The 22,266-nt window shown below is 57.5% G+C and overlaps 1 protein-coding gene across 1 annotated transcript in view; it reads right to left on the bottom strand.

Annotated features, from left to right (window-relative positions):
* SORCS2 (sortilin related VPS10 domain containing receptor 2) overlaps window positions 1-22,266 on the bottom strand; it is a 472,981-nt gene that overhangs the window by 266,660 nt on the left and 184,055 nt on the right. The window contains 1 exon segment of the mRNA XM_058723168.1: window positions 17,022-17,089. Coding sequence (XP_058579151.1) covers window positions 17,022-17,089 — 68 coding nt within the window.

The raw sequence follows: 22,266 nt of genomic DNA, 5'->3' as shown, positions 1-22,266 counted from the left end.
GAGCTGGGGGGGTCTTTGGGGACGTGCGTGGTGTGGCACCACAGGGCAGGGTGGCGACAGGGGCCGCTCCCTCTGACACAGCAGAGCCCAGCCCCCACCCCCACCATGCACCCTCAGCCAGCAGCCTGCACGGGGTCCCAGGCAGAATTGTCAATTCAAATACCTACCATGGAGGCAGGGGAAGGACGCAGGGTCCACAAGCCACGCAAGAGAACCGGGAACGCGACCCGGGGCTCCGTGCACGAGGACAAGAGCGGAACCTAACAGGAGCGAAGGTGACCACCAGCCCGAGCCCCGGGCGGCTGCCGGCTCCTCCTGCGGCGGATGGCGGGTGGCTCGGTGCCATCGCTCACGCCACATGGGCTCGGGCTGGCGGCTGCTACTGACAGGGCCTGAGAAGAGGCCGAGGGCCACACGGCCCCTGAGTCCCCCCGAAGCCGCCCCCTCCCAACAGCCACCGCTGCGTCTTCAAAAGCCACACCGTCCAGTCTAGCGCCCGGGCCCTCGCTCCGCCTCCCCAGCAAGGCCCACACGGTCTTTGCAGCTACCCCGGTGTCTGTGGCCGCGGAGTCCCCACGAGGGACCCCACCGTGGGAAGGCCCTCCCTGTGGAGTCCCGGAGAGATCCTAGGTCCGGACCCTGCAGCGTCGCCTCCTTCCTGAGCCCTAGGGCGGCGCCTGGCAGTCTGGAAACAGCCTTCAAGCCCTCCCTCAACCTCCTCTGCTCCAGACTGAGCCCCCTGTCGCCAAAAATGGCCACGGTGGCCCCCTCCCTGTAGCCACGCCTCTTTGCAAAGGCCCCCCCCATCAAGAGGCAGAGTGATTTCCCTCACCCCTGCATGGAGGCTGGTCTCGTGACTTCCTTTGGGCCACAGAATGTGCAGAAGTGATGTTCTGCGATTCCCAGGCCTGTGTATGTCCACTCTTTCGCAAATCTCTGTCCTGCTTCCATGCGTGCAAGCCAGGGCTAGCCTGCGGCAGATTGACGGGCAAGCGGCCTCCAGGACAGCCAGCCAAGCCCCAGAAGCAGGTCACCTAGAACCAGCCGCTAACTACAGACACACGAGTGAGTCCACCCAAGAACAGAGGAGCCCATCTGAGTCCAGCCCGTATCATTGAGCCACAGAATCATAAACTGAACGAATGGGTGTCGTTTGAAGCCACTGATGTTGGGGATGTTTGTTACGCAGTGAAAGCTAACTGATATACACCACCCCTGCTCCTTCATTGGTTCATCCTGTAGAGGGTATGGTTTCCAGCTCCCCAAATTTCTAAGCTAGACTTCTGTGAGACATGACCTCTGTTTTAGAAGGTTCCTGATAGAATGGAGATAATGGCCTACGGGCCTCCACCTCCCTGCCTCCCTCCACGCCCTACCCTGCACTCAGTGTCCCCCCAGTCCCACTTCTCAAATTCTCTCCCCTTTTCGGGGCTTGGCATGGATCACCACTCTGTCTGAAACACTCCCCCTGTTCATCAACGTGGGTTCACCCTGAACACTCAATCATGATGCTATGCCACTTCCTCCAGGAAGGCCGGGCTAACCCCTCACTCAGCTTTGCTCCCTCCCTGAGCACTCTCAGACACTTCCTTCTTGGGGACAGCTCCTGTGTCGCCTTATGGCATCACCTGCCCCTGGTCTGCCTCTCCGCCAGGACAGGAGCCCCGTGAGAGCAGAGGTCGTATCTCTCTCATTCCACTGAGTCCCCAGAGCCGAGGGGCATATCCAGGATGTGCTAAGTGCTCAGAAAAACTTGATTGAAGAGAGGGAAGGAGGCAGGGGACAGGAGGGAGGGGACAGCAGGGAGGAGTGACAATGTTTCAGAGTGGTAAGGGTTCCGGCCGATGGCACCAACTCATGTCCGATTATGTGACACCAGCTTCTTCCAGGGTCCTTTCCATCATCCACATGCTTATCCCTGCACGTTCCTGCGGTATCGGCTGAAGATGTGCTGAGCACCAGAGCCCTTCAGAGGCTGCTCCCTTCGTCCTCTCCCACCTGCCCTGGGGCACCTCTGCTGATCCCCTGTCACCCCAGTCTGGCTCAGGGGCCGCCCTCCTCCGGCTCACTCCCCATTGAACCAGAAGACGTCCTCCCCTCTCTGAATCCTCTAGGACTGCAGCAAGGCGCTCCTCCCCCCCCTCCCCTGCTCCAGTAACGGCCACCCTCCTCAGCACAGCTCTGGGAGGAAACAGACCCATTTTACAGGTGGGCAGACCGGTTCAGACATGGCGAGTGACTGGCCTAGGGTTGTTCATGAATGGCAGAGCTGGGACATCCAGAATTAGGGTGCCCATAATTCTCCCAAATATAACAAACATTAGTGCCTACCTCCCAACAAAGTAACGTGCGTGGCAAAATGGAAACAGCTACGTCTTCGGAGCTCAGCAAACTTTAGGAAGAGAATTGTGCTCTATCCTGCAGCTCCTTCCTTGTGGGTGAGGAAAACAGGGCTCAGAGAAATGGACTGAGTGTCCCTGGCACCGGCTAATAAACAGCAGAAGCGGAGAACCCCTTGGATGCCACGCGGCCCCCAGCACATTCCCTGGATGCTGTTCGTCCCGTAAACGGGTTTATGACTCCATCCTTCAAAGCACATTCGAGCGAGGTTTATTACATAATAGAAAACAAAGATAGTTTTCTCATATGTTTCCCACTCAGGGAGTTTTATTAAAATGCAATAAATCTCCAGGACAGAGCGTGATTTTAATGCAAAGGGCAGGGGGTCCATCTGTGTTCTTCTACAGACCACAGGGAAAGGCAGGGGGGAGGGGGAAGGAGCATAGGATCCGAGTGGGGGAAAGAATGGAACGCTCTGTGGCCGTGTGAGACTCCGTCCCTCCCAGGAGCTGGGACTCTGCCCTCAACGGGGTCCTGGAGGGCACGGAGGGATGAGGCTTTGGGGTGCCAAGGTCCTGTCACATACAACTTCTCCTTCTGCATTTTCCACTCTGCCAGCTGGCCTCCCCAAACCACGTGATTGCCTTCCCACCGTCCCCGCCAATTCTGCAGCCATGTGCTCGATCTAATCCACAACCCCATGCATAGCTCCCCACTGCCTAGAGGACAGAATCGGAGCCTCTTGTTCAGGCACATAGGGCTCCTCGGTTCAACCCCACTGGGCTCACCAACCTAGTCTCCCACAGTCCTCCGAACACCCCCACAGGTTAGCCACTCCTAACATCTTGGGATTCCCCCCACCAGGCTGGTTCACGCCTCTGTGTTTCTGCAGGTAATGTTTCCCCTATCTAGAATGCCTTTCCCGCCTGTCTGCCTAGAAAACTCCTATTCAGCCTTCAAAGCCCAGCTCAGATATCACCTCCTCTGAAACGCCCAGCTGCCCTCTCCTGTGGCTTCCTCAGCAGATGGTTCCCCCGTCGGTCGTTTCCTCCCTAACAAGGCTGGTGTCTCGTTCGTGGCCAACCCTAAGACCTGGCAAAGTGCTGGTACAAAGAGGATGCTCGAGAAACGTTTCCAGAATTTAATTATGGGAAAATGTGTCTTACTATCTTACGTTCACCAGGATGCCCCAGTCAGGCTTTCAACTGAGCAGAGACACCGAGAAAATCTGAGGGCCACCATCCCTGGTGTCCTGTGCGGGCAGTGGAATAATGGACCCCCCAGACATGCCCGCATCCCAGAGCCCAGAGCTTGAGCAAACACTACTTTACCGGCAAAACCGACTGTGCTGATGTGACTAATCGAGAACTTCGGGACGGGGACATCGTCTCGGATTCTCCCAGCGAACCCCACCTAATTACATGGCTCCTTAAAACGTGGGACCCCCGTCCAGGCTACGGTCAGGGAAAGAGACGGCAAAACAAAAGGCGGGCCAGAGAGAGGCCATGCTGCCGGCAGTGAGGACAGAGGAGGGGCCGCGAGCCAAGGCATGCCGGTGGCCTCTAGAGGCCACAAAAGCCCAGGATAAACATTCTCCCCTAAAGTCTCAGGAAGCGAATGCTTGATTTTAGCCAGCGGGACCCACATCGGACCTCCGCCCTCCAGAACTCTACGGCAATAAGTCTGTGTTGTTTAAAGCCACTACGTTTATGATACTTTGTTGCAGCAGCGAAAGACGATGGATGTATGCTGTGCACCAGCCTCAGCCACTGACTGGGGGGCTCTGCCCCGCCCTGGGCATTTCCCAGCCTCTACATCGTTCCCTGCCACCCCTACTACCCTCCTTCCCACCCCCTTCACCTTCCCTTTGCAGCATGGTGAGCTCCTATTCATCCTTCAGAACCCGTTCCCACGGCCTCAGCATGTCCCACAAGCCCACATCCCCTGGGGCTCAGCCACGCCTCACGGCACTTTCACACGCCGTGGTCGGTGAGGTCCCGGACACCAGATGTCTGTGTCCCATTCACTCTGAGTGCTTGAGGCCTAGAACAGTGCCTGGCACTGTTGCAGGGCCTCGAGAAGCACCCGGGAAGCGTCGGGGCTGGGGGTGGTCAAGGTCAGCGGCCTCCGCCCACGCGTGGGGGTCTGGAGGACAACAGTGCACCTTGTCACTTGCCTCACCCGCAGGTACATTCGCGCCGGGACAGCAGGCGGCCCTCCTGATGTTTCTGTCATTCCCTCTTGCCTCCACGGTACTTTGGTCCCTCCCCTGTCCCAGTAGGACGGCCTCAGAGACAAACCAGTACACGCTCAAACGGGCGTCGAGGTGCCGGCCCCCCCGGTTGTCCTACATGCACGAAAGGAGGCCTGACCTTAAGAACTGAGCCCACGTACGTCACCAGAGATGCGGGAATAACACACAGACAAGGCCTCTCACGGCAGCCTGCTTCACATCTGTACCTTTGGGGCAACCAGAAACGACACAGAGGTCTGAAAACGAGGATTTGGTTAAATAAATAGTACCTCCTTCAGCTGAGAGTTTATTATGCTGCTACTAAGAACAGCAGTTTTGAAAATATGCAGGAGCATAGGGAAATGTTTAATACAGAATATGAAAGCGGGATCTCAAATGTATACAACACGTACGTATTTGCATCTGGACGAGACTAGTGAGAACCCTCATCTCGAACGTTAACAGCCACGATCTCATAAGGTGGGTGGACACGGGATGGATTTTATGCCTCACCTATTTTAGAACTTCCGAAGTTTCTATGAGAATCACATATTATAATTTTTTTTAAATAAGATTTTTTTTTTTTTTTTTTAGCGAGAATTTTCTGGGGAGGAATTTAGCAACATCTTCATCAAGACGGTGGCATCACACGGCCTCCTGTTTGAGGGAACGTGAAGCGGCTGCCACGGAACCCACGAGCAGAGCTCCGTGGGCGGTGATCTCGCTCAGTGACCGCCCCCGGGGCCTGAGTCTGTGCCAGAGTTTCTGCCCGGCAAAGGGGACACAGGAGCCCTGATCCCAAGAGGAGGCGGGCAGCAGGCTGCGGGAGAGGGTCTGGGAGAGCCCCGCGGAGGCACCTGGCCTAGCCGGGATGGGACACCTGAGCACAGAGGGACAGGGCCGGGGAAGCAGGGCGGAGGCCTTGAGGGGGGCTGCCCCCAGGGAGGCCAGGCGGGGCGGCAATGGGGGCAGAGGGGGCTCTAAAGGGAGAATCCGCAAGTGTCCTGAGGGCCAAAGAGACGGCCCTTGGCTAAATGCAGACCCAAGAATCAGATCAGGACCCAAAATTCACAGGCTGTCCTTCCCCACTGAGCACCTGTCCCCCATTTCTCAAAATCACACCTGAGAGGGTCACAGGGACCGGAAGCCACGCTGTGGGCTTGTACTAACGTGCAGGGTGGCTTACGCGGCCCGGCCCTCCGTCACCTCTGCTGGGAGAGCCCCACTCAGAACAAATCCTCCGCCGGGGGCAGTCGCTGCAGGGCCTTCCCAAAGAAGCTGGGGACCTGGGTTCTTTCTGCTCACATCTGCTTTTTCCCTGGGCTCTCCAGCCGGCAGGAATGGAGTCAGAGGAGTGGGATACAGGAGAGGAAGGGAGGGAGGAAAGCAGGGGAACAAGAGCTGTATGGGTGAGCCGGGATGGGAGGCCAGGGATGCCCTGAGGCCAGGGCAGGCCCCACCCAGGAAGCCAGACTAGTCTGGAAAAGACCAGAATGTTCCTGTCGCCTGCCAAAGCCACCTCTGTGTTTCCCCAACGCAGCCTCTGATTGCAGAGGGACTGCTGGTAGGCGTTGTGCAGGAGTGACAGCACTCAGGGGGATGGGGAGGAGGACCATACGTGAGAACTCAGTGGCCTCGCCAACACGGGAGGCACCTTGTAAGAAGAGCCGTCCTGGGAGAAAAGGGACACCATGGTGGTGCCCGAGGATGGGATCCTTCTCCAGAAAGTCCTCCTTGACCACCAACTCCCTCCGCTCACCTGAGTGTGGGCATCTCACGCTTCCCCGGTTTTCTCAGCTTCATCACAGTGCAGATTACACACCACGACCCCAGGTGTTTGCCTGTCTGGTCCCTTCACTCCACTGTGAGACTTGGGGGTCATTGACCATGCCTTACTCAAACCCAGAGCCTGGATGGTTGGATGTGAGGACAGGGGATTAGTAGACATGGGATGGATACATGGGGGGTACAGGATGGATGGATGGATGGATGGATGGATGGATGGTGGGTGGATGGATGGTGGGTGGATGGAGAGAGGGATTGGTGGGTGATAGATGGGTGGATGGATAGATGGATGGATGGGTGGATAGACAGATGGGTGGGTGGGTGGATGGATGGATGGGTGGGTGGATGGTGGATGGATGGTGGATGGATGGAGAGAGGGATTGGTGGGTGATAGATGGGTGGATGGATAGATGGATGGATGGATGAATGGATGGATGGATGGATGGATGGATGCATGGATGGATGGAAGGAAGGATGGATGGATGGATAGATAGATGGGTGGATGGATGGATAGATGGATGGATGGATGGATGGATGGATGGATGGATAGACAGATGGGTGGGTGGATGGATGGATGGAGGATGGATGGGTGGGTGGATGGATGGGTGGGTGGATGGTGGATGGATGGAGAGAGGGATTGGTGGGTGATAGATGGGTGGATGGATAGATGGATGGATGGGTGGATGGATGGATGGATAGATGGGTAGATGGAAGGATGGATGGATGGGTGCGTGTTGGGGGGTTGGTGGGTAGACAAGAGATAGATACATGGGGGGATGGATGGATGGATGGATGGGTGTTGGGAGTTTGGGGGGAGGGAGTGGATATGCAGGGGACGGATAGATTAATGGATGGAGGATAGACAAAAAGAAGGGGATGGATGGGCGAGTGACAGATGGTGGGGAGAGAGGGAGAAAGCAAGGGAAGAGCCTAAGGCAGGCCAGGGAAGGAGGAGGGATGTGCCACAGGCAGAGAAGAGTGTCACCACCAGCTGGGAGGTGTCCTCAGGGTGTGTGGGACAGGGGAGCCAGGACCTGAGTGAGGGCAGAGGGAGGGAGAAGAGGCTTGGGGGCTGGGGACACTGAGGGATTGCCTCAAAAGTGCTTGACCTTTCAGCCACCCAGATCTTATTCCGGAGTATTTTACAGGCACCTCAAGGCCTAAGAGCTGACCTCATCAAACTGTTGATTCAAATCAAGTCAGCGCCTGTCTTGATCCCTATCTGCTCTGGGTCTTGATTAAATCAAACTCAGACCTCCACGGTGATGCTGGAGCACACACGGAGAGAGGCCGGCCAGGGAGGGACGGAAAGTCCCCCGGGGAGGAAGGAAGCAGGCCTGGCACCCACCAAGTGCCAAGCGTCCACAGGGATTAGCTGCCGTCCTCATCGGAACAGCCTGGGACGTCGGCACGGCCACAATCTTCTGCTTGGATTACACAGGAGAGGATGCGAGGCAGGGACGTCTCGGCCCCCGAACTCAGAGCATGATCCTGCAGGGACACAGACCACACAGCTCTGGCCCGCGATTAGCCTACAGGTAAAGCCCATCGATGTCTAAGACGGTCTCTCTAAAATCCCCACTCTTTCCAGGCCGCCAAGGGGCAAAGCACTTCCTCTCTTTATAATTTTCCCACTGCAGACCGTGGCTATAAGCCCTCGGCACCACCCACCTAGAAGGACCTATCAGCGCAGCTGGTCTTTTTGGCCCTGACACTCAGGGCCCCAGGGGGCCGCCGTCAGCTCAGGAAGCGCACTGCACACAGTCTCTGTCCACCCGACCCTGGGACGGTGGAGCCACGTGGACGTCCCCAGGCCTGGCCATTATCCACCTCTGCAGGGAAAGACCTTGATGATGTTTTGTACCAGTGCATGTCAAGAGGTCCTTGGGTGGCTGGGGTTCACTGCTCAAACTCCTGAGGCCCTGCATTCACAACACAGAACGTGAAAAGTCTGTGCATTAAAAATGGAGAGGGAGACGCCAGAGGGCCACGGAGTCAAATCTGATTTTAAATAGAATGGTGGAAATAACACAGTAACATGATGGGTAAACAGAAGTGATCTGAAAATCTCAAATACCAGCTCTCCCAGAATACAAACTCTATAAAGCAGAGTTTCCCAAGGTTTGTTCCAAGGAAAACCCATCCCGAGAAATGCTCAGCAGAACAAAAATAAGAGAATATGTAAATATTAAAACGTAGAAGGAAAATAAAATGAAAACTAACTTAATTTTAATTTAAAATGAGATAACATTTACATAAAATCAAAACAAAAGATCACGGGCTCAGAGGAGATAGAGAAATGCCACGCAAGCTTTTCCGGGAGATGTGTGATGTGAGTTGGCATGGCAGGGACTCCCAAAGTCCTACTGCAAAGAAACGTGGGTGATTTTCAACCTCGGAATGTTCACCAGACTTCTATGACCACAAAACATGTATTGTCTGGAAACACGTACGACCTGTGTGACACTTCCAACTGTCAATCAGCAAGCCCTGACTTCGCTCCTCTCCCGTCCCCTGTTGGTGTCGGGTTGGACCCCGCGAGTTGCTTTGGTCAACGGAACTCGAGCAAATGTGACGGAAGCAGAAGCTTTAAGTGTGCTTGTGGGGTTGGCTTGGTTCTTGAGCCGCAGGGTGGTGCCTGGGAAGAACCCGGCCCGATGGCCTCTGCCCCCTCAGCTTGGGTTCCAGAACAAAGGCAGGTGGCCCAGGCCACGCTCTCCAGCCTCATGCCCCGTCCAAGGAAGCCAGACCAGTCAACCCAGGGGTGTGAGCATAAGTGCACGGTACACATCACCGAGTTTGGGGTGACTCATTCCACAGCATGATTGTCACCATAGCTGACTAATACACCATCCCACAGAAGTACCCTTTTAAGACTTGCACACAAAATAACATGGCAAAGAGAAACATTATTAAGAGGAAACACTCTTAGAAGCTGTTGGGAAAGAACGAACAGCACCAGGCGGGAGCCGAAGACGCACTCAGAGGACGCGCATCTTAAAATCGAGGGTCCTCGAGAGGACCTGGGCTATTGGCAGTGGAGAGGCAGCGTTTAAGAAAAAGTCGAGCAACCCAAAAGAACGAGATAGAACACACAGGCAGGTAAATCCCAGGGGAGGAAACGTGAATAGTCAACAAACAAAGGAAAGTATGTTCGACCTCACGAGGAATCACAGAACTGCGAAATAAAACAAGAGGGGGCTCCACTCTCACATCTGCTTGAGTACAGACATACGAAGTCTGACAACTCAGAGACGCGGGCGTCACTCCACAGACAGGCTGGCAACAGGGAGAGAAGAAGGAAGCTGGAGACTCACGTGTGGGCGCTCGCTGCAGCCCTGGTGGGAATCACAAAATGCGGGGGATAAAAGTCCTCGTGCTCCCACGACAGGGGACACATAAGTCAACCAGATGATACGTGCCACGTGCAGAAATCACCAAAACCGAGGTGGGAGCACAAATCAAATTACAGAAGGTGAAATGACACCACTTCTACCCATTTAAAAAAATTTTTTTTTAATGTTTATTCATTTTTGAGAGAGAGAGAGAGAGAGAGAGCGTGAGCAGGGGAGGGGCAGAAAGAGAGAGGGAGACACAGAATCGGAAGCAGGCTCCAGGCTCTGAGCCGTCAGCACAGAGCCCGACGCGGGGCTCGAACTCACGAACCGCGAGATCGTGACCTGGCTGAAGTCGGACGCTTAACCGACGGAACCACCCAGGCGCCCCTGTAACAGGACATTTCTTGAAGAGGAGAAATCCCAGACAGGAAAAAATTAACATCTATTACAGCCAGGGAATTGGTCTTGGGCTAGCCTAGGCTCTGTTATGATAACAGCCAAAGCCCTAAATTTCAGTGGCTCACCAGCCACTGGCCCCCAAACTTAATCAGATGACCCCAAAATAACTACAAGGGAGGCTGGGGAAGGAAGGAAACGCTTGGATTATTTGGTGAGCACTAGATTAGACTGTCTCTAATCTGACACACGGTATCCAGTACGTCCTACAACTCATGTATACATTAAAGATTTCATGATTAAATTCAAGATAGGAGGAAGAGAATCACCCCACAAAAGGGAGGGGATGCCAGCAAGGCACTCTGGGAGACCCACGCCCACCCCCAGTATTCCCGAGGTTTCCCCTGTGGAAGGTCCTGCCCAAGGTCATATGTGCCAGGGGAAAGGTAGGGCTGGTGTGGCTCTCATACCGGCTCAGTGATGGCACAGGCACGACGTCAAGTGGGCTATGGGACTGAGGCTGCCATGCTCAGTGGGAGGATGCAGGCTGTCCCAGCAGAGAGGTGGGGTGGGGAAAGGTGGGCCAAGGTCCACTTTCTCCCCAGCGTGGGGATGCCCCCAGTCCCCTCGTGCTCCACTTGACAGCATCAGAGCCAACTCTGTGTTCCTGTCCCCCACCCCATCCCCTAGGACGGCCTCATAGGTGTAAAGGGTTCTCTAGGTCACGTGAGCATCTCCTAAGAACCATGTCGCCATCCATCCATCCACCCGTCCATCCATCATGTGTCCATCCATCCATCCAACCAGCCATCATGTGTCCATCCATCCACCCATCATGTGTCCACCCATCCATCCATCATGTGTCCATCCATCCGTCCATCATGTGTCCATCCATCCATCCACGTGTCCATCCATCCATCCACCCATCATGTGTCCATCCATCCATCCATGTGTCCATCCATCCATCCATCCATCCATCATGTGTCCATCCATCCATCCATCATGTGTCCATCCATCCGTCCATCATGTGTCCATCTATCCATCCATCCACCCATCATGTGTCCACCCATCCATCCATCCATGTGTCCATCCATCCATCCTCCCATCATGTGTCCATCCATCCATCCATCATGTGTCCATCCATCCATCCATCCATCCGTCCATCTTGTGTCCATCCATCCATCCATGTGTCCATCCATACATACATACATACATACATCCAATGTCCAGTCTGTGGCAGATCTGTGATGGGTTCTGGGCATCCAGTGATCACCAAGGTGGACCTGACTGGTCTCCATCCCCAATAAGTACATGTTCTGGGTGGGGCGAAGGGGGATAAACCATACCCAAGAACTCCCACCCTCAAGGAGAGATACAATAAAGAATGCCTGGGGGCTACTTACACTGAGAGGTGGGGTGGCCTCTTTGAAGAAAAGAGGTTTATACTGAGACTAAGTGTCCACAGGGGCCAGTACCTGAGGGTCAATGCCGAGCGCATTCCAGGCAGGCAGTCCCAACAGGCACAGCCCCCTTACAGGGACCATGCTGGGCATGGTGGAGGCTCAGGCAGCAGGCTGGCTGGATACTGAGCGGCAAGAGGGGCTGGGCTGCGGAGTGGGGTAGGGCCCGGCACCGTGGCTTTTATCCAGGTCCCTGGGGAAGCCACAGCAGGAAGCTGAGCCTCACTCCTAAGCAGCCGACCCCCTGGCTCCTCCAAGTGTGGTCTCTGGACCAGCCCCGATGGCAGCATGTGGCCACCTGTTAGAAATGCAGACCAGGAGACCCGAGTGACCGTTGAAGCCAGAAAGGCAATGCTGGAAAGACCCCTCCTGGGTCTGCTCTCACCTGCAGGGGGCTCCTGGTGGGGGAGGGTCTCCACACTGAGTCTGCATCTTCCAAGGCATGGCCCGAGTGGCAGTAGTTTTGAAGAGATTTCCAAATGACCCTTACATACCTCCTCCCATCGAGGACCCACTTTCTACTATTTGCATGTGGCTCAAACCTCGATGGCTTGCAGTTACCTTCCTGACGGCGTTTGTGAGGCAGCCGAGACTCACCGGCCGTTTGGGATTCAGCGGTGGTGACACCAAATGGGCCTCCCAAGACCCAGCCCAGGCTGGACACCGGAGCCATGCCTGCCGTAGCCCAGACCAGGCCAAATGCGGGCCCAGGTCGGGCACAGACATCGGGCGATGCTGAGGTCCCCAGGTGACCCCGGAATGAGCCAGGGCCCTGCTACTCCAAGTGTGCTCAGTGGGCCAGCAATTCGAGCATCGCTATGGGCTTGTTAACAATGCGGAGCCCCGGGCCCCACCCCCGACCCACGAATCAGAATCTGAATTTTAACAAGAGCCCCTTCCCCGCTGAGGCTCTTCTTCAGGATGTGGATTTTCAACCAGGGACAAAATTGCCCTCAAGGGGCAAACACTGGTTCTCGAAGGGTGCGAAGGATCTTAGTTTTTATGTACAAGGCGCAGGTCACATTGAACTTCAACAGAAATACAGTCGTGGGCGGAGGGGCACCTAGGAGAACAGTGTCTCAAAGGCTTCCTGCGGGGAACGGGGCCGATCAAGCAGACAGTTGAGGGTCCCCAGCTCCAGGCCGCGGGGGCCTGGGCAGCACCAGCCGGGGACTTTGCCTCCGATCTGTATCAGGGGTGCCCGTTCGTCCCTTTGCCTGGGAGTGGTCTCAATTTTCCAATGGATAATGCAGTGTCCTGGGAACCCCCTGAAGGGTTGCCCCTGGGAACCTGGAGGGACAGCCCTGAACCAGGGGAAGAACCAGGCGACATCCTCCTGCAGGCAGGGTGTGGGGGCACAGGAGCATTTACAGATCTTGTCCATCTTAATTCCAAACGCTCTTTATCTTTACCTCGCAACCGCTATGGCCCCCCCGCCGTGGGGTAGATACAAGTCGCACATCAACTCTCAGAGGGACCGTGCGTGCCCACGCTCTTCTATACTTGCCCCTACAGCCTCTGGCTCTGCCCACTGGATCCCCCACCCCTACACCTGGACAAGGAGGGCGGGATGCACAGGTATCAGTCTTGGGAGGCCACCAGGGGACAAGGGAGCAGGGCAAGACTGTGGGCGTGTGTGCATCTCAAATCCCTGGGGCCTTGCAGGGGCGAGGCTTGGAGGGGCGGTGAGGGGCAGCGGGGGAGGAGCTGGGAAGGGGCTACAGGACCCCACCAAGGATGAAGAGGCAGCAAGGGAACACAGGTGAGGATGGAGAGGGGGCGACAGGGGCAAGAGCCATTTAGGAAGTCAGATCCGGGCAGTGCAGCCCAGGGGTGAGGACCGTGCAGTGAGCTGAATGACACAGCCAAGCAGATGTGTCCACGACCTACCTCCAGAGTCTGTGCACGGCCTTATTTGGAAAAGGGGAGGTTGTGGATGTCATTAAGTCAGAGCTCCAGAGATGAGATCACCCCAGATCACCTGGGTGGGCCCTGAATCCAACAATAAGTGTCCTCATAAGGCACGCACACAGGGCGGACACACAAAGAAGAGGCCGTCTGAAGCCAAAGCTGGGGGCAGGGACTGGCATGTCCCCCCACCCCCACCCCAGGAGCTGGAAGAGGCGTGAAGGATCCTGGGGGAGCCCGGCCCCACCCACACCTTGATCTCAGACTCTAGCCCCCAGGGCCATGAGAGAGCAAATTCCTGTTGCTTTAAAGTCCCTACTTTTTGTCCTTCGTTCCAGCAGCCCCAGGACATTCGCACAGACTGGACATGGGCAAGCATCAGGCAGGCTGGTCTGGGTGAGTGTGTTCCTCCTGTTGCCATCAGTCCTGGGAACCCAAGATGGGAGGTGCCCGCACAGGACCGGCTCTGAAGCCAACTGGAGGCTCTCTGGAGGGTGGGGGGCAGCCTCGCTCCCTCCCGGTGCCCCTTCCCCAGAGTGGAGGGCACGGCCCCACCCTGAAGACCGGACGGGGTGACAGGGGGCCCCTGAAATGCAGGACAATTAAAAATGCACTCGGCTCACATTTCAGAGAGCCATTTCCAGAATGTAAATACCATACCTGTCCTTAAAAATGGATTCACGGGGACCGCACAGGAGAACCCTGGGGAAGCTCAGGGCGCGCCCACCGAGTGAGTCGCTAATCCGCGTGATCCAGGCACGGGCTCTGTCAGCCCCCATCTACGTGGGCCTTGACCAGCAGACGGAGGCGGGGTGGCATCCCCACGCAAGACCAGTGGCAACCTTTCCACTTCTAAAGACACTCACGCGAGTGCCAAGATAGAGGGGACGTGGGCTGAAAATGCTCGCACGAGGAAAACGTGATTGGCAGTCGAACACAGACGCTGCTCATGCTCCCCGGGAACCAAAGGGACTCAAACGGGAGCGGCCGCTGGGGCCTCGACGGTGCGGGCCAGAGTGCCGCCCGCTCGGGGGCCTGCAGTGGGCCGGCCGGCCATCCGCTCACTCTCCGGCTCGGTCGCTACCCCCCGGGCTTCTGCCCAGAGAGCAGAAGGCGAAGGACAACCACACGCCTACATTTTTTTTACGGCAGCAGCGTGGCCCCGTGTCAGAACGAACCCACCAAGGGCTAGTCCACGGCCACAGGAAGCGCTGATGCGGACGCGGTCCAACCTCGAGAAACAACGCAGAACTTTCTTCCACGTCTGACTATATAAATACGTCCGCGAGAGAAAGATACACAGAGGATATAATGGCTCCACGCCGGAAGTAATGGGTGGGGCTGGGGTGATCCTTCCTGACATGACGAACGCCTTTGCGTGTACTTTTAGTAAAGGAGAGGAAACGCCTGCGCAGAGACAGTGATGAGAAAGAACATGGAGAATTGGTCTGTTGATCTGCTTCGGAGAAAAACTAGATCGAGACCGTGTACCGTTCTGGGGACCTTTCGTGTCACCTCACCGGGCCCTCATGCTCTCCCAGGCGGAGACAGAGCGGACAGAACCCCCCGCTGGAGCAGCCCTGAGGTGGGTGGTTGGCCTCCCTCTCGGCTGCTGTAGCCACGTCTGAAGAATCGGGAGTCTGGAGCCCTTCAGCAAAAATTCCCGGCCCCCGTGCCACGGGGTGACCCAGATCCACCCGTCCCCACCGCGTCCCCCATAAGGGTGGGCAGCAAGCCCTACGTATACCCCACAGCTCTGTCCTGTGGGCACAGATGGCACCGGGAAGGACTGTTCCAGCAACATTTATGACCTCCCGTTTCCGAGCGCAGCCCACGGAGATGCTGGAGGGAGCGAGGGAAACCGGGCATTCCGGATGGTCAGCGAGTGCGGCCCGTGCAGGGAGAGCCTGCCCGCCCGTCAGGACGCGGCTGGTGTGCAGCATTTGGGGCCAGCGAGGCGGCTACTATGGGATGCTGCCCAGAATTCAAGGCCACGAGAAGAGCCAAGTGCCCCTGTTCACTCTGCAGCCCCGGGGGGACCTCTTTGGACCATCCACCTAGCAAGAGACAACGCCCTCCATGGGCCAGCCCGTCCCAGGGCCTCGCCCTGAAACCCTCAGAGGGCCGCAGTGAGAGGTGGCGGGAGCTTTAGCGCTCACGCCATGGTCCACTCTCATCCCAAATGCCAAGCTGCCTCCCCGCCATACTGAGCGGGACTTTTGAAAGCAAGCCTCGGACCTCTCCTCGGGGGTGAGCTGCTTCAAGGCACAAGACGAAATGACGAGGGGGAGCATGGCAGGAAATCAGCTGTCCTCTTTGTAGGATGCTGACCCCTCTCCCTGAGGCCGACAGAAGGACTGGGGGGCGGGCTGGGTGGGGGGGGGGGGCGGTCTGCGGGGTGAACCCGCGAATCCACGGCCGGGAAGAGCCGTCTAGGAAAGGCTCTCTGGCTGGAGGGGTAAGAAAAACGCAGAGCAGTACGAGTGGTTTGCTTGCTCCCCAGGCTTGGTCCCATCAGCACCGCCGGTGACCAACCCGGCTGCCCCAAGACGCCCCCGTTCCTTATACAAGAAGGAAAGGACCCAGTTGGAGGTACTATTTCAACACCTTCCCAGAGCATCACGGAAATCCCCCAACAAGAACCAACAGAATGAATCATCAAGCCTCTGCCCCAGAAGCAAAGCCAAAAGCCAAAAATAAATCAACTCAAGGGGGCTGCACACATACAGGAGTCCTGATGAGCGGGCAGAGGTGTTTTTTTTATGGATTTCAAATAGAAAGAATGAATTAATTGGTACTTGAGAAACACACCTTGAAAAACAAACCGGTCCAACACACCCAGGGAACGTGGGAGTGGCGAGCAGCGCGTGGAGGAAACACAATCGTGGCCCGAGGACAGCTTTTGAGACGACAGCCCCAGCCGCCCGGGAGCCTCCCTTCCCCCTCCCTGGGTGAGCAGGTATAAATATTGAAGATGATAGTAACCGAAATGATTTCTCCAAAACCTCCTTCTCTCCCACCTCATTTAAAACATCAAAGGGGCCACTTAATGTTCTTGGACTGAATTCACATCTCACACAGAAAGAGACATCCCCCGTCGCCAGTGGGTTATTTATTTACCAAGCTCGTCGGCTGAGCCAGGAAGAAAGAAAAACGTCTGGACAATGAGGATAATCGGCATTCTCGGTGGACTCCAGGAGCCTCGTCTGAAGTTCAGGGCGTGAGCGGAGGGAATGTGTGCACTGACCTGAATTCAAAATGCAGACCCTCTTCCTCGGGGAGGAAGAAAGGCAGGGGGAGGGGGAGGGGGAGAGGAGAAACCGAAAGAAAAGAGAGCGAAGGAGCTTTCTAAAGGGCCGTCTTTTCTCTGGTGCTGTTTGTGCCCACTGCCGAAACCCGCCGTCGCTTTCCACCGTGTCCTACGTGCATTTTGTAGCCGAAGAAAAGTTGCGAGGCCGCCAACTCACAGGGCTGCTCCAGCTGGGCGTCTGGATCTCAGCCCTCAGTCTCGGGAGTAGTGCAGGTACACAAGGAGAGAGGCCCGCCCTTGGCTTGACTTACCGCCACAGAGAACTTTCCAGAACCTTCCCCATGTCGGCGTGGTAATACTTCGTCAGGATCAAGATCACCTGTGGTGGCAACAGAAAGACAAAGGCAGAAATCAGCCAGTTTCGAGGCTCTGAAAGAGGGATGTGGGGACGTTCCCTGACCCAGTACACATCAGGGGCCCGGGTCTTTCTGTCGGCTTCCCCGGGAGGCCCCAGCCACCCTGCACACGAGGCCGGTGTCCGCCCTGAAACCTCCCAACCTCCCTCCATCCTCAGAGTGACTTGGGGACACTCCCCATCCTGCCAGGGCCACCAGGTAGCTGGCACTCAGCAGGAAAAATTCTTAAAAATTGTTTTAATGTTTGTTGGTTTTTGAGACGGAGAGAGAGAGATGGGGCGTGAGCGTAGGAGGGGCAGAGAGAGAGAGGGAGACACGGAATCCGAAGCAGGCACAGAGCCCGACACGGGGCCCGAACCCACAAGCCGGGAGATCGTGACCTGAGCCGAAGTCAGATGCCTAACCGACTGAGCCACCCAGGCGCCCCTCAGCGGGAAAACTTGAAACTCGGCCCCAGACAATCTCAAACCATGGTCAGAGGGTCAGCCGAGCTAGTGTCCCAGAGTGCCGGGCAGAGGACGCGTTTGACAAGGCTTCGGGAGATGGGGCCTCGTCTCCACCAGGGCCTTCGAGAACGCCTGCTGGGGCCGCCCCAACACACGGGCAGGCCCCGGAAGCTGGGGCCTCTGCCCCTCTCCTGCCAGTGCTGGCTGGATGATGCTGGAACCAGCAGCGGGCTGGGGAAGGCGCACGAGGGCGGCCGAGGCGGCAGGCGGCCCGCACATCATCGACGGGGCACACGCTGCTTCGCGGCCCCTCAACTGTCATCACGCACGTGGGGCCCCCCCCCCGACGAGACCGTGTCCCTTCAGCCCTGTGCAGAAAAGGGAACTGTTAGGTAATAACAAAAACAAACGTGCTCAGAAGCACCCGAAAGTTCCTCCAGACGCCCGGACGGGTGGACCACCACAGAAAGGAAGTGAGGATTGGCCTGCCTGGCGGGAAAAGCGCCTTGTCCCCAGCGACTTCGCTGGCCAGTGCATTTTCCCACACATCACCTTTCATTTCGCTCGCTGCCAGTCTCTATTAGCTGCTCCCGGTTGCCATGGGAACCGGGGGGGGACCCCGGGGACACCCCCCCCCACCGGCTCCCAGCAGAGCCGTTAGCCTGGTTAATCTGGGGTCACCACACTGGCCAGCTCCGGGTTTGGTTCCTTCCCGCCCCGCACGGCCTCCTCTGTGTTGGGGACGCGGCTGCCCCAGACACTGTCTGGCTGAGCTTCCCCTGCCCGACGATGAAAGCAGGGAAGATACGAGGAGGGGGTGCCAGCCGGGACGGGACGGCGCGCATTCTGGAGGCAGCAATGATCAAACGCAGACCAGACCGGAGGCCTCGGCAGCGGGGGCGCGACGGCCCCGCCTCTCGCTCAGGAACAAAGCCACCTTCCCCTGCCAGGCGCTCGGGCTGCCGGAGACGGGCGGGAATCCTCTGAAGACCCGGGGAGGCGGGCAGAGTGACAGGGCCTGGACAAGCAGGAGACAAGCGTATTTTTAACCTATTGATTTATATTTTATAGCCTCGCTGCTCCCGGAGGGGATTTCGAGGAGCCAGAGCGTGACAGCAGGAAGGGACCTCAAAGTCTGCTTTATCCAGCCCATCCAGGGTGAAATCCTTAAGCCAACATCCTCATCAAGCCCCAGCTAGCTGAGCTCTGCCCACACACCTCGGAGGGTGGGGAGCTCACCCCCCAGCACGGCGTTCGGACCCCTCCTGGATGGGTGTCTCCACTCACACCCACCCCCTTCATTCTGAGCGCCAGAGACGGGCCTCTGCATGAGCTGTTCCTCATGCTGGGACCTTCTTCCCGCCCCCACTCCTGACACCTTGGGTGTCTCCCAGACCCCTCCTCTGGTTCAGTGCCCCCCACACCCTCCCAGACCCTGCGCTCTCCCCTCCAGCACGGCTCACGGGGTCTCTTTCGAACATTGGACGATGAGCCCTTCGGGGGAGGGGACTGTGTCTCGTTTTATGTCCCAGCACTGGGCACGGCACCTGCTGTCTAACACGACTAAGGCAATGAAGCCAGGGGAGGTGAGGGCCCTGGGTGAGGGTCTCCTCCCCTGCTCTGGCCCCCCTCTGCCATCAAGAGCACACACCGTCTACCCTTCGTGCGACGGACAGAATCTTTCTGCTGGCACCACCTTAACCCACGGGAGGTTTGGGCTCCGGAGGCCAGGGCCGGGGGCCATCCTTGCCCGGCGCTGAGACAAGGAGCCACCCAAGAGGGGTCAGCCCTGGGGGAGCCCGGCAGGCACCCCTCTCTCTGCGGCGGGCAGCGGAAGGCGGCCTCTGCTTTGGGGTCAGCCCCTCCGAGCCCCGGTGGACCTCAGCTCCCCGCCCTACAGCGAGGAGGAGACCCCCAGCTCCCTCCGTGGGGGTGAGGGTGCCAGGGCCAGCAGCCACGCTCTGGCCCACACTCGCTGGCATCGCTTGTCCCCTGGGCAGCGGGTTGACTCGGCTTGTGCACATCGACCCTCTTTACGCCCGGGACCCATGTGCAGCTCCTGTCATTATCCCCACCTGCAGGCGAAGGAACTGAAACAGAGAGAGCCTAGGGGTGCCCGGGTGGCTCAGTCGATTGGGTGTCCTACTCTTGATTTCTGCTCAGGTCATGATCTCACGGGTTTGTGGTTCGAGCCCCACGTCAGGCTCTGCACTGACAGTGCTTGGGATTCTCTTTCTCTCTCTCAAAATAAACAAATAAACTTTTAAAAAGGGGAAAAAAAGGGAGACCCAGGTGGCTCAGTCGGTTAAGCATCCGACTTCAGCTCAGGTCATGATCTCACGGTTCACGAGTTCGAGCCCCGCGTCTGGCTCGACATTAAAATTTTTAATCAAAATTTTTGATTAAAAAATTTAATCAAAAAGGAAAAAAAAAGAAAACAGAGCGAGCTTAAACGCCGCGGGAAAGCATACAGCACCCAGCACCCCAGCAGGTTCTGAACCGCTGGGCTGAGGTTGGGTCTGCACCGTCCGCTCTCCTGATACTGTCCCGCGATTCTCGCACGTGCTTGAACAAGGGCCCCACGTTTTCATTACTTTTTGAAAGTCGTTTCAAAGAACTGAAAAGTATGGCACACCCTTCTGGGGGTCCCAGCTAACAGCTTTGGAAATGAAATATGCCAGGAACCATTTTCCAGTGGCTGGTATGTTAGCACAGCTCTGGAGTGCTTTGATCTGGGCGGGAGACAAATCTGGAAGGGCACTGGGGCTTCTGCGTCCCAGCCTTCGCCAACGGTCTCCTCCCGCCCCGAGGTTGCCAGAGCCCCCCGCTCGCACGACTCCTTCCGGACAGTCAGAAATGCCCTGACGAGGATTGAGAGCCACCCCTGCCCAAGGAAGGACAGACCCCGCAGGTCCTAGGTCACCCTGTGTCTCCTCTTTTCATTCCTGGCCCCCCCGGCCCTGGAGGTAGGCGGGCTTCCCCCTGACTCTCCAGATACACCGTCACCCAGGTCTAGCCAGCCGTGACCCCGGTGAGAGAAGCCAAGCGCTCTGGGCTTCCCAGACCTGCCTGTCCTCGACACTGCTGTCTGTAGGTTCCACCACGGAAGGGACGTGGTCCACTTGGCTCCACCCTGAACTCCCAGGACTCAGCACAGAACGAAAGCTCACAGTATTTGTTGAGTGAATGAAGGAACAAGTCAGAGAGTAAATGAATAAATACTCCTTCCCAGAAGCAGATCCGGAGAGGACACCGAATCTGTCCTTCGGGCCACTGTCACCGCCCACAAGTCCCTGCTGCCTAGGGTTCCCTCCTGAGCCCACTGCCTGGCCACCCTCTCCTGACCCAGGAAACGCCACCCAAGGGTGCAGAACATGGCCCGTTCTGGAGGCCCCCAGCGACAGCCATCCAACGCTCAAGGGACAAGCTCGGGACCCCCGGTGGGGTGAGCCCGCCCCCATCCCACTGACGGTGCCCACGAGGTGGCCCCAACTGGGCAGCCAGGGCCAGTGGGATGTCGTGCGACCCAAGCAGCCCCCCAGGGCCCCCCATTCAGAAAGACCTGCGCTTGGTTTCATGCCGTGCTGTCACTGCCTTGAAATTCTTCAAGAAGTTTCAACGAGGGGCGTGTTTTCGCTACGCATTGGACCCCGTGAACAGCGGAGCTGGGCCTGAGGCAGATGCCCACCCCTCTGACGTCCCCAAGTTTGAATCCCCCTCCAGCCCCTCGAGGTGCTGGAAAGAGAGTATCTGCCTGACCCCCAGTTCCACTAAGATGATGAACCCCATCTCCCGAGTCAGGGAGACAGGAAGCCAGGCCAAGGTGGGGGCTGGAAGGAGGCAGCAGATTTAATGCCGGAACCCATGGGAACCTGGGACAGCTTCCAATGCCTGCCTTCAGGAATGGAGAAACAGATTCAGAGAAGGGAAAGGGGGGGGGGGGGTCCAGCAGGGATAGGACTGGTCCCCAGAGATCCCCAGCCAGGGCCCAGGGCCAGCTCCCACTGGCCCCGGGCACTATTCCAGGGACGGGAGCGGTGGCCTCACCAGCCTGCTCCTCCACTGAGAGGCAGCCGAGGGCTCTGTCCCCAGGAAGGAAAAGAAACTGTGACGTCCACACTCAGTCCGTGCAGAGACCCTCAAGTGGGCAGTGGAGCCCCCACCCGGGCCCCCAGCAGCCTGCCTCCTGCCCAGGCCACAAGCCAATTCAAGACCCAGATAGTGAGTCTCTGCCCCCAGGACGCCCGACATGCCCTTCTGTTCCCCCAGTGAGCCTGCAAAATCCACTTAGAAATGAGGCGCTGGGTCTGTACCTCAAAGCTCCCGAGAGGGGCTTGTGGAAACAGCTCTGCGGTTGGAGCCACCGGCCGAGGACCCTGAAGTGGCATCAGGGGTCCGCCACTGTGGCCGAGGCTGGCTCGGGGAGGTCTCGGCGCCCAGGGCGCACGGAGGCCCGCAGCACCAAAACGAACACCGCCAGCTACAAATGTGCTCGCCGCGCTGTTCACATCGTCTTTCATCAGGTGCCCCCGCACGGCTGGCACGCTTCTCGGGTGGAATGAAACCAAACGAGGAGGGTGTGGCGGCATCGGGACGACCCCGGCCCTCTGAGCCTCTGTCTCCTCCTCTGTGAAATGGAGCGGATTCGGGTACGACCCCACAAGGCTGCCGGGGGAGGGGGCGATGCCCATCCA

Source organism: Neofelis nebulosa, chromosome 3 (genome assembly GCF_028018385.1).
Source record: "Neofelis nebulosa isolate mNeoNeb1 chromosome 3, mNeoNeb1.pri, whole genome shotgun sequence".
Classification (NCBI taxonomy): Eukaryota; Metazoa; Chordata; class Mammalia; order Carnivora; family Felidae; genus Neofelis; species Neofelis nebulosa.
Note: the sequence above shows the minus strand (reverse complement) of the source record. Positions and strands in the feature narration are given on the sequence as shown.